Here is a 12,734-nt window from a genome sequence, read left to right as displayed (position 1 = left end):
TCTAATTCTGTGGTGTACAGAGGTGAGAACCATTCGTTTATTTACATTTGGACCAGTATGCCAAATGTAAAACAGCAGATGGAACGCCTGTTTTGTTTCTGAAAGTGGAGAGCTAATTCTGGTAAAAGCCTATGCTCACTAATGTAAAATGGCTCAGTTGCTCTGGAAACCAGTTTGATGGTTCCTTAAAAAGTTAAACATAGAATTACTTATATGAATCAGCAATCCCACTCCTAGGTATATACCCCAAAGAATTAAACACAGGGATTCAAACAAATACTTGTACACATATGTTCATAGCAGCACTATTCACATTAGCCAAAAGGTAGAAACAACCCAAATGTTCATGAAAGGATAACCAAATTTTGGTATACACATACAATGGAATATTGTTCCAAAATAAAAAGGAATGAAGTGTTGCTACATTTCATGCTACAAAATGGAGGAATCTTGAAAATATGCCAAGTGAAAGAAGCCTGACATAAAGTCACGTATTGTATTATTCTACATGAAATACCCAGAATAGGTAAATCCACAGAGCTGGGATGCAGATTGGTGGTTGCCAGGAGCTGGGGAAAGGAGGGATGGGAGGTTATTTCTTAGTGGCTACAGGGTTTTCTTTTGGGCTTATGAAAATGTTTTGGAACTAGACAGAGGTGGTGGTTACACAAACATATGAATATACTAAATACTACTGAATCGTCCACTTTAAAATGGATATTATGTTACATGAATTTTGACTTAATTAAAAAAAAAGCCTATGCACATTGAATCTTTACATTTAATGTGATTTTCTTGATAAACAAAACTAGCTTTTCTGAAAATCAGATTAAACCTTGTCATAAAACAACTATTGAATCTACCTAATCACACGATCCAGGCTTTTTGTTTGTTTCATAAAGAGCCTTAGGTAGAAGCTCTCACTTACCTATATTCTGAATATACCTAAGAATATACTGTATCTGGGGATTTGAATTTTTTTTAAATTGGGTGTTTAGGTCCTCAGTGAGGAGCATGCAGTGACCAAAGGGTATCCCTTGTCTCAATTATTAGTGATTTTTTAAAAATATTATGTCTTTATTTTTTTTAATTTTTATTTATTTATTTTTTGGCTGCATTGGGTCTTTGTTGCTGCATGCAGGCTTTCTCCAGTTGTGGAGAGCGGGGGCTACTCTTTGTTGTTGTGCGTGGGCTTCTCACTGCGGTGGCTTCTCTTGTTATGGAGCACGGGCTCTAGGTGCGCGGGCTCAGTAGTTTTGTCTCACGGGCTGTAGAGCACAGGCTTAGTAGTTGTGGCACACGGGCTTAGCTGCTCCGTGGCATGTGGGATCCTCCTGGACCAGGGATGGAACCCGTGTCCCCTGCATTGGCAGGTGGATTCTTAACCACTGCACCACCAGGGAAGTCCCTTAGTGTTAGTGATTTTAAAACTTCTGGATGGACCTGTCCTCCAAGGGTAAATCATTGAAAATAATGCTTTCTCTAAAAGGGCAGAGGAGAAGCATGCCAAAGGGAAGGAAAGAAATTAAGGAAAATAAAAAGAATAGGAAAAATCAGAGTAGTAGGGTTGAGAAATGTGAATATTGTCTTAAGTAGCTGTAGACGTCAAGATTTTTCTTGAAAACACACCAGAAATGTGAATTTTTCTTAAAAAAAAAGAAAAAGATATCCTATGGTATTTAAAAATGCCAAGCGGATGGGATATATTTGGAACCAAGGGAAAAGTTACTATTTGAGAGTGAAAAGTTACTATTCTGAAAGAGTGAAAATAATGGATAAGTAATGTAACTGTTACACTACAACATTCTATGATAAACACACAGGATCAGACTTACAGGGCAGAAGTGGTCAGGGACCCGAGACCTGCCCTTAGATTTCTTCTAGCTGATACTTCTATCTATAGGAGGACCACTAATATAACACAGAGCTAAGGCCCTAAAACACTCTGGTTACATCAGGTCTTTCAAACCCTAAGGCTATCCCTGAATATAAAACACCTTTTCATCTTCCTAGTTAATGTGTACAATATATGCTACTCATTTCAAAGGTTTCAGCATTTTTTTCCATGCCTTCACTCACTTTATCTAATCTCTTCCACAGGGAAGGGTATCAATTTGCTTCTAAGAATTTCTTGGAAGGAAGAAATGGAAAACTGAATTTTGTCTGCTTCATTTGCAATATGGATCATTTTCATAAAATCGATCTCATATTGATGGAGTTATATGCGGAGAAGCTATCATTGGCAAATCTGAGATCAGATGTGCAGTTTTCAATAATCAACTACTTGTAGATGATTTTCTACTCCACTAATGTTTCCTATACATCTGAGGAAGGCAAGAAATTTGCTTTGTGGAAGACTGGAAGGAAGAGGCCTAGAACACAGTGAACATGTGTTAAGCCTAAAATGGGCCTACTTTTTAAAAACCACTTTCCCAAATTTTGAAACAATCAGAGTTACAGAAAAGTAACGCCCCCCTGCCCCGACTCCTGCCCCGAATTGTTTTGAGAGTAGGTTGCCAGTATGATGGCCCATCACCCCAGAATACATTGTATTTCCTACAAAGACAGTTATCTACAAAATCACAATACAACCATAAAAATCAAGAAGTTAACATTGATACATTACTATCATCTAATTCACAAAACCATTCAACTTTTGACAGTTGCCTCTATAATGTTGCTTACAGTGAAAGAATTCAATCCAGGATCATGCATTGCATTTAATTGCCATTTTTCTTTAGTCTTCAATCTGGTATAGCTACTCAATCTTAACTTTCATGCCTCAACATGTTTGAAAATTCCAGGCTAGTTGTTTTGTAGAATGACCCTCAATTTTACTTCGTCTAATATTTTCTCATGATTAGATTCATGTTATGCATTTTCGGCAGGAGTATCACAGAAGTAATGCTGTGTTCTTCTCATCCCATTCTATTATGTGGCATAAGATTTTGATTTGTCCCATTACTGATGATTTTCAGTTTGATCACTTGACTAAAGTGGTATCTGCCAGGCTTCTTACCTGTAAAGTTATCCTTTGCCCTTTGTAATAAATGAATATTTTGGGGGGAAGATATCTTAGAACCATGTAAATATCTTGTTCCTCATCAAACTTTCAGTTTGTGTGTTTATTTATGCCTGTATGGATTCCTGTGTTATTCAAAGGGATATAATTCATTATTCTCATTTATTTTTATGCTTAAATTGGCTCCATTTTGGCCAGTGGAAGCCCCTCGAAGCTGACTTCTGTGTACTTTTGCTATGTCCCCAACATTCTTTGAGCACAGTCTTGTTTACTGGAACAATAAGATGTTCCAGGTTCACCATGTATTTTCCCTGCCTCAACTCTGGAACCAGCCATTTGCCCAAGGATCCGTCATTCCTTTTGGTAGAAAGTGATGTTTAGAAGTCAAGATCTGGGCACAAGATGTGATCACTGTTATTCCCAGACTCTCTGTGGACTGAGCTAGGGAATATATCTATTTATCTGTTTATTATCTATCTATCATCTATCTAAATCTATCTTGAAAACTGAGTTCATACTAATGTGCCCAATTCCAATTCAACACTACAGTGTTCATTCTAGTTTTTCTTCCCTTTTCTGTATTCATAACTCTCTTCTCCAACAGTGAGAATCTGGTCTTTCATTATCCTTAATATAATCACTAATTTGATTAATCCCCTTTAATAGTTCTGGGACCAATTCCAATGTCTGCAGGGTTTTTCCACACCACCAAGCAATTCTCTGATATCAGCTGGGTGTCTTGCAATTCAACTCAACTCTGACACTACCTGGAAATATCCCGGCAGATCCTACAGGTTAAGGGCTCAGTCCTTAGACTGTTACCCCCTACTCACCCACCTTCACACTCCTAATACCAATCTCAAGCCCAGGCGTCACCTGTGATTCTGACCAAATAGCTATAGATTGGAGGTTTCAACAACCTCCTCCTTAGGTTCCATCCATTTGCTAGAGCTGCTCACAGGAACATTTTATTTACCAGTTTATAAAAGGATATAATGCAGCAACAGCCAGGTGGAAGAGATGCATAGGGCAAGGTATGGAGAAAGGGTTCAGAGCTTCCAGTCGTTGCTGAGCATTCCATTCCTCAAATCTCCACGTGTTCACCAACCCAGAAGTTCTCCATCCCTTTGGGTTTTTATGGAGGTTTCATTACAAAGCACGATTGGTTAAATCATTGGCCATTGGTGATTAATTCAACTTCTAGCCTCTCTCCCCTCCCCTGAGGTAAAGGAGGTGGGACTGAAAATTCCAACCCTCTAATCACTAAGTTGGTTCTCCTGGCAACAGACCTCCATCCTTAGGTGCTTTCGGAAAGTTACCTCATTAACACACACAAGACACCCTGATCGCCCTCAGCTCAGGAAATTCCAAGGGTTTTAGGAGGCTGCCAGAAACTGGAAGACAAATAGTGATACACATTTCTTATTATAAGTCACAACATCACACTCTTGTATGCAAACACTCTCTAATCCCTGCCCCCATTCCCTCTCTGCCCAGATGCCCACGCCTCCCTGCTGGGCTCTAAGTCCTCTTTCCAGACTTTCATTATGTGTCATCATCCTCACACACACCTTCCTCACTGCTCAGGCTCTGACTTTCTAATGCCAGGCTGCTCCCTGTGTGGTTACCCTCCTTACCTTGCTTGGGGTCTGACACCCTACCCCAGGCCATCCCTCTCCTCTGTAGGATGCCCTCTTCACCCCACTTGGACTCCAATACCTCACATGGGGCTACCATGACGTCCCTCAGCACCACTGCAGGTGCCATCCTTGTCATATTCCACCTAATGGCTTTAGATCACATTATTAGGATAGGAAAATGCTTTTTTAAAATGAAATTTAAATTACTTTTTTTTTTCTAATTTAAAAAAAACTATATTTTGGCTGAGCTGGGTCTTTGTTGCAGCGCACGGGCTCTCTTAGTTGCCCCGAGGCATGTGGGATCTTAGTTCCCCTGACCAGGGATTGAACCCACATCCCCTGCATTGGAAGGTGGCTTCTTAACCACTGGACCACAAAGGAAGTCCCTAGTATGTTTTTATCTGAATTAGATTAATTTTACAGTCATTCATTCTGATTCTCTTACCTACTTTTAAATTGGCTTGGCAACAAAATCAGATGGTACTTTAGGTTGAAGTTACTCGTAAAGAGTATACATTTTTCAAGGGCTGTTGTTTTTACTTTCAAAAGCCTTGTAAATCTTGACAGTTTGTTCCCTATTCTTTATTTCCCCCTTCCCTATTCTTTATTTCCCCCTTCTCTGTTCAACTTCATAATAACCCCTGTAAACCATTTTTTCCCCATTGCCATGTTCTTTCTTTTTTCTTCTATTATTTAGTCACTCATTTTCTTTTCTTTTCTTTTTCATTTCTCCAAGGAAGGGTCCATAGGCTGGTATGACACAGTCTAAGATGGCCACAATAGATTTTGTTGTTATTGTTAGTTCATGCAGAAAAGGAAAAGAACATCCTTTATCGCTCTCTCAATTGACGTTTAGGTAGAACGTGAGATGTACCTCCATGTCTCTGTTGAACTTCTGAATCTGAAGTTTAATTGGGGCTGGACAAGGGAATCAGATCATGGAAGGAATATTAGATGCTACACGTTAATTTTAAAATTTGAGACATAGTTTAAATTCAGGTTTGCCTACCATTTACTACAAAAGCAGTGGATTCCCCAAGTCAGGGAATTTCCTACCTGGGATCTTCCATGTTGCTCATGTGGGACTTGGGAGGCAAGGGGAATTAACCCAAAGATGACAGTCATACTGCTTTCTACGCCTTGAGTAATAAAGTCCTTTTTCTCTGATCCAGGAGTTTTGTGTCTTCCGCCAGCATCCATGAAACAATAACAGGATAATTTACTAGCTTGCAAATAGGGCAGGATCAAATTCCAAATCTTAATAACCAGCCGATCCTTTGTGAGTTCAGTCCTCTATTATAGCATTTAATTCTTTATATCAAACCTCCCCTGTTCAAATTATTGTGTGGTTTCTGTCTCCTGATTGGTCCCTGACTAATACATCATAACTACAGAATCATCTTCCTCATAGCCTTAGAATTTTTAAGCATTTGTCTCTATTAAATTATACTAAACTTCTAATAATGGATTCATGACTTTCTACTAATGGCTCATCTTCTCATTTCCACTCATTACTGCTCTACTCAGCATCCCTGCTCTTCACTCTATTGACAGCACCAATTCTTCTCTGTACCCAGTACATTAAATATGCCATCCTTACTAAAATGCCCTGCTTTTGTCCTCTCACCACAGAAACGTACTTAGTAAGGATCAGTTTCTGCATGTGTGTGTGTGTGTGTGTGTGTATGCACTCATGCACGTAATAGGCAGAACTACCCAGCCTGTTTCTACTCCTTAAAAGCTTCAAATGTAGCACAGATGTGATGAGGACACTATCACAATATCTAACCTTGGCATCAAATAGGTATCATCATCCTATGTAATCAGGACAGCCAGAACTCACCTTCATGTGGCAATCTTGCATAGATTTTTGTTAAAGGCTCTAAGGTCATACACATCTGGTTCGTTTTTAAATTTGGCTCTGTTAGTTTCTACATCATTAAGTGGGAATAATCGTATCTACTTCATAGGGCTACTGTAAAGATTAAATGTATGAACATATACATGATGTACTCAGCACACAGTACCTGCCACGTAATCAAGTTGACTCAACCTCCCTATATTTCAGTAAACAAATGACCAAGTCTGAGGCAATTTAATAAAACATGAGCTTTTAGCCCAATTTCATTTAAATGCTTCAACACCTAAGAGAGGCTCTGCTTGTCTTCAGGCCCAGAGACTCAGTGGGGAGACCTGACATACTGAGTTCAAGGCCTCATTCCTCAGTCTTTCATCTTCTTTTAATCACTTTCTTGATGTTGGAAGCTCCACCTTGGTTTACCATTTTCTTTGCTATGTAATTTCTCCACATCCTCTCCAACACTTATTTTCTGTTTTTAAAATTACAGTCATCCTAGTGGATGTGAAGTGGTATCTTATTGTTGTTTGGATTTGCATTTCCCTAATAACTAATGATGTTGAGAATCTATTCATGTGCTTGATGGCCATTTGTATATATCTTCATTGGAGAAATGCCTATTCAAGTCATTTGCCCATTTTAAAATTAGATTGTCTTTTTGTTGAGTGTAGGAGTTCCTTATATATTCTGGATACTAGACTTTTATCAGATATATGATTTGCAAATATTTTCTCCCATTGTGTGGGTTTTCACTTTGATAGTATCCTTTGATAGAGGATTTTAATTTTGATGAAGTCCAATTTATCTATTTTTTCTTTTGTTGCTTGTGCTTTTGATGTCATATTTAAGAAATCATTGCCAAATCAAAGGTCATGAGGATTTATGCCTGTTTTCTTCTCAGAGTTTTATGGTTTTAGCTCTTATATTTATGTCTTTAATATTTATATATGTTGTAAAGTAAGGACCAAATTCATTCTTTTGAACATGAATATCCCTGAAGAGACTATTTTCTCCATTGAATGGCCTTGGCACCCTTGTTGAAAACGAATTGACCATAATATGTTGACCACAGTTTATTTCTGGACTTTCTATTTTATGCTTTTGGTCTATATGTTTATCCCTATACCAGTACCACATTGTTTTGATTACTGTAGCTTTGCAATAAATTTTGAAATAAGGAAATGTGAGTCCTTCAACTTTGTTCTTTTTCAAGATTGTTTTGGCTCTTTTGGGTCCTTTGCAATTTTACGCAAATTTTAGGATCAGCTTTTCCATTTCTGCAAAAAAAGGCCATTGGGCTTTTGACAGAGATTACATTGAATCTATAATTTGTGGAGTATTGCCATCTTAAGTCTTCCAAACCATGAACATGAGATGTCTTCCATTTATTTAGGTCTTATTTAATTTCTTTCAGCAATGTTTAGTAGTTTTCAATGTATAAGGCTTGCACCTCCTTGGTTAGATTTATTTTCAAGTATTGTAAATGGACTAGTTTTAATTTCCATCTTAGCTTTTTTTTTGGGGGGGGGCCTGTGTATAGGAATCAACTAACAATTGTGTGTTGATCTTGTATCCTGCAACATTAATGAATTTGTTTATTAGCTCTAATAGTTTTTGTGTGTATTCTTTAGGATTTTTAATACATAGGATCATGTCAGCTGCAAATGGAGAGTCTTACTTTTTCCTTTCTAATTGCGATTCCTTTTATTTATTTTCTTGCCTAATTGCTCTGGCTAGAACTTCTGGTACAATGTTGACTATCAGTGGTGGGAGTGAACATTTTCCTGATCTTAGAGGGAAACCTTTCAATCTTTCACCATTTAGTATGCTGTTAGCTGTGGGTTTTTCGTGAATGCCTTTTAACAGGTTGAGGAAATTCCATTCTCTTCCTAATTTGCTGAGTGCCATGAAAGGGTACTGATTTTTGTCAAATGCTTTTTCTTATCAATTGAGATGATAATGTTTATGTTCCCTTCATTCTTTTTTTTTAATAACAAAGAGCTTTATTTTCATATCACTGTTCTAGTTTCTTCTGAGTTCTCTGCATTCTATTATGTGGTATACCGCATTAACTGATTTTTATATGTTGAATCATCCCCATATTCTTGCAATAAATCTTAGTTTGTCATGGTATATAATCTGTCTTTGTCTGGCTTAGGTATCAAGGTAATGCTGGTCTTATAGAAGGAATTAGGAAGTGTTAACTCCTTATCTATTTTTTTGTAAGAGTTTAAGAAGAATTCGTGTTAATTCTTCTTTTAATGTTTGGTAGACTTCACCAGCGGTTTCTACTAAATTCTGGTTCTGTACTTTCTTTGTTGAGGGGTTTTTGATTATTGATTCAATCTCTTTGTTATAGATGTGTTTAGACTTTTTACTTCTTCTTGAGTCAGTTTTGGTGATTTGTGTGTTCCTAGAAATTTGTCCATTTCATCTAGGTTATCTATTTTGTTGGCAATAAAGCTTATTTTTGATGAATAAATTTGTTTATGGTTCAGCCATCCAAAATACCATGCAATTTATCTAATATTTATAAAACCTGAAATGTATGTTTTCTTGCATTTAGTCTTCTAAAGCAAAATGTATATAAAATTCCATAAGAGAATTAAACAAAATTTCCCCAATAGTAAGAAACAAAAATCTTCTGATAAGAGTGTGACTGATAAATTTCACTTCTAAAAAGCATAAGCCTTCTTCACGTTTCTTTTTGTTAAAGTAAATGATTTCTCACATAAAAGGAAACTTCTTTTTCTACCTAGAAACAGGAGTGATGACAGAATGGACTCCTGAGCCTCTGCCTGTGTTTGAATCCCTGCTCTGCCACTTATTTGCCATATAGAATCTTGGGGTTAAACTCTTCCTGACCCGGGTTCCTCATCTGTAAAAAGGAGAATAATAACAGAACATACCTCATAAGGTTGCTGTGAAGATTAAGTGCATTAATACGTGCAAAAACTTGGTTCCTAGTTCATAATAAACATTCAATAATTATAAGAAATATTATTATTTTTCATAAGTTGGTCATTAATTGGGGTTAAAATTAAGAGCAGCTACACATCTCAGTGCAGAAGCTAACAGTAAAAGTCAAGATAGCAATGTTAGATGATGCACACAAGGAAGGACCATATTTTCCTCTAGATTTATAAGATCCCACAGTAGGAGAAGAATGAATGCTTTGGTGAATGCTCTGTCACTAGAAAAGAAATAGTTTTCTTCACTAGTACCCAGAAGAGCAGAGCCTGCTGATGACAAAACTGCATTAGAGAGGCCCCTTCAGTGGGATAAAAAATCAAAGGGACTGTTCTATGAATGCCATAAAGGAAAGGAAGATCCTCAGAGAAAAGAATCAGTTCCTTTACTTTAAGGTGAGTCTGACTCCATTGCGGGCACAGGGAACAAGAGAGTGGATGATGAGTGGAGATGAGAAATGATCACAAGTGTAAGTACTTTCCTTCCAAATCACAGGTCTAAGCCTCCACAAGAAGGGATGATGTACTGACACATTTCTGCTTTTGAAATTTTTGCTTTGTTTCTTATAGCTTTTCCTCTTCTTCTCTCCCTTACCCTAAATACATAAATATACTCTACCACTGATCCCTCCTTGTCAGGAAAGTAACTGAATTCATATCCACACTATAATGAATATATGAAATATTAATGTATTTGTCACTATCACTGCTATTTTCTTAGTGGTCACACCAGTAAAATGCCCATGGAATTTGTTTTATGCATAGACGTACTAAGTTTCTTGGTTTCCTGTGTAGAAACATTTCACAAGCATTCAAAATCAGCTAAAAAAAGTTTCTTTTAATTTTTAAAGGAAGCAACTAAAATAAAGGCTACCCTGATATAAAATGTAAAAACACATTAATCACAATGTGGACTTTCAAAAGGTGGAAATTTAGTTTATACTCATTTTATATTAAGATATAAGTTAATGACTTATACCTTAAAGGATTTATCATAAAATGTTACTGCCCAGTGCATTTTTGCAAACAATAAATAATTCACTGAGAATATTAACATTCACATGTGTAATTAAGAGTTTACAAATGTACAAAACTTTGGGTAATAAACACTTTAAACTTATTTTTCAAACATTGAATAAGCCCCTTCCCCCCAAACTGTTTGATTACAAAGAAGCACAAAGGATTAACTAACTCTGGCAAAAGATAGCAAACAAGGCAGGGGAGGCAAATAGAGATCTGAGAACATAAGAATATCCAAACAGTTCTGTCAATATAAAAAGACAAAATCAAAACATTTTTAACGATATAAAAGAAAGCAAATTCACACGATTAAATGCTAATTAGGTGAAAGAACATTAGAGGGTATATAACATTTATTTTCTCCACAAAATTTGCATATCTTAAATTTAATGCAAAACACCATGTTTCAATTCTAATTTAAGAATATCAATAACATGGAGTTCTTGGTGAATCTAGATGGAATGAACATTTAAATACATCCCAAAGGTCATATCAAGTTTTTATTTGGTCTTTGTTGTTCTAACTCTTTAATATTTTTATTTATTCATTGGACTAAGCCGATTTTAGAAATATATCCACAAGCGAAGCATATATAATGCAGCTATTTCGAAAACAGCTAAATGCATAGTCTTTAGTAATATCATTAAGACAGTGGCTGTAGTTAAGTAAACAAATGAATAAAAATTACCATAATTCATGTATGATAAAGTTACATAGCAAAACATTAGAAGTTTTATCTGGGGTATTTGCACTGTAAGAAAAGAAATGTGGATAATATGAGCAAAATGTGCTTGATTATTAAAAGAAATGAAATTTCCGGTTAACACTGGGTTGTGTCAGGAACAGTGCATTTGTCCTCATATTTTATATCAGGAACATATGTTCACAATCCACCAGCTGCAGTTTTGATTTGCTAAGAAATAAAAGTATTTAATCCTGGTTCTTCCTTGTCTTAACATCTTCCCTTAGAGACCAGGCACTTCGTGCTCTGGAATGTGGCCTTCCAAATTTACTAAAAACGTATCCATTGATAGTAGAACAATTATACTAAATTCATAAAGGAAGCGAATATCTTCATTGAGAAAACAAAGCACTAAGTTATAACTTTACAGTCACAACGCAAGCCCCAGCTCTTCCTAGGCACAGTGGAGCAACCTAAAAAAAAAAAAAAAAAGACACGTGTTGGGTTTGTGGGTAAAAACGTTGATAATACCACACCAGTCGGTGAAATACTGAAATAGTTCATACTTGTTGGCAAAGAGCTGCTGCCTGCACCCTAAGCTGGCCCAGGTCTTAAACAAGACTCTTCCTCCTGATGCCAAAGCTTCATAGACTAAATTGTTTTGGGTATATAACATAATTATGTAGTATTTACTTCTCTTTAAAGGTGATTTTTAAAGATAGCACAGGAATTGTTCTACATGAAACACTATTTTGGCCAACATGATGCACAACATGGATGTGAGGAAATGCTGAACACTTAGAGTAACTTTGTGACTAATGTGGAGAAAATACCAAGTATTATCCTGAGAGGCCATGCAACAGAAATGCTATCTCAGAGAGAGTACATAGAATATACCACATGCCCTGGGTCTGTCGACTCCAGAGGAACCACTAACTTCACATTCACTGATGACCTTCTCAGCATGGCTGAAGGGTCTAAACCCATTCTACTGTTTTTTACCAGAGTGAATAAATAATAAATACTACCGATTGAACTCCTTAGGAGTGGAAACAAACCTGGTGAATAAACTCCATGACAGTGAGATAGAAGTATGAGGTACTACGGGAAAAGTATAATCTTGACTTATGCATTAGGAACAATTCTTAAATCTTTCACTTCTTGTCTTTTTTTTTTTTTTTTTTTTTAAAGTACTCTAGACACTGGGCAATTCATAGCGGAGATAAGTGTGGACAAGGATAGTTTTAAAAGAAGGACTACTTGGAGCCCAGTAGGAATCTATGCATTTGAGCTAACAGAATTAAGACACTAGCATTTGGGAAGGGGTGACTAATATAAAGTACTAAGAAAGTTTGTTTTGTACTTATGGATGTGGGTGTATGTCATAAAGTATTTTTGTCAAATACATGATATCAAAGTGACTTTCTAGTCATTTTGACTCCCCCTCCCCAGACTAATGAGTGGATTTTAAGAATACATCTGACTTCAATTTTAAGAGAATTCTTGGTTGTTCTCCATCTGAATCAGTTGTTTTGATCACTGT

The 12,734-nt window shown here is 36.6% G+C and overlaps 1 protein-coding gene across 6 annotated transcripts in view; it reads right to left on the bottom strand.

The window, feature by feature from the left end:
- Nucleotides 1-10,420: 10,420 nt before the first annotated feature.
- The window catches only part of KLHL5 (kelch like family member 5), a 74,206-nt gene continuing 71,892 nt past the window's right edge, over nt 10,421-12,734 (bottom strand). For all 6 annotated transcript variants that reach the window (XM_067735741.1, XM_067735736.1, XM_067735737.1 and 3 more), the window contains one exon: nt 10,421-11,664. In XM_067735741.1, the coding sequence (XP_067591842.1) occupies nt 11,608-11,664 (57 nt within the window). In that variant the 3' untranslated portion in view covers nt 10,421-11,607. The remainder of the gene's footprint in view (nt 11,665-12,734) is intronic.

This window comes from Pseudorca crassidens, chromosome 4, assembly GCF_039906515.1.
Source record: "Pseudorca crassidens isolate mPseCra1 chromosome 4, mPseCra1.hap1, whole genome shotgun sequence".
Taxonomy (NCBI): Eukaryota; Metazoa; Chordata; class Mammalia; order Artiodactyla; family Delphinidae; genus Pseudorca; species Pseudorca crassidens.
The sequence above is the reverse complement of the archived record's forward strand: the minus strand, read 5'-3'. Positions and strand labels throughout refer to the sequence as shown.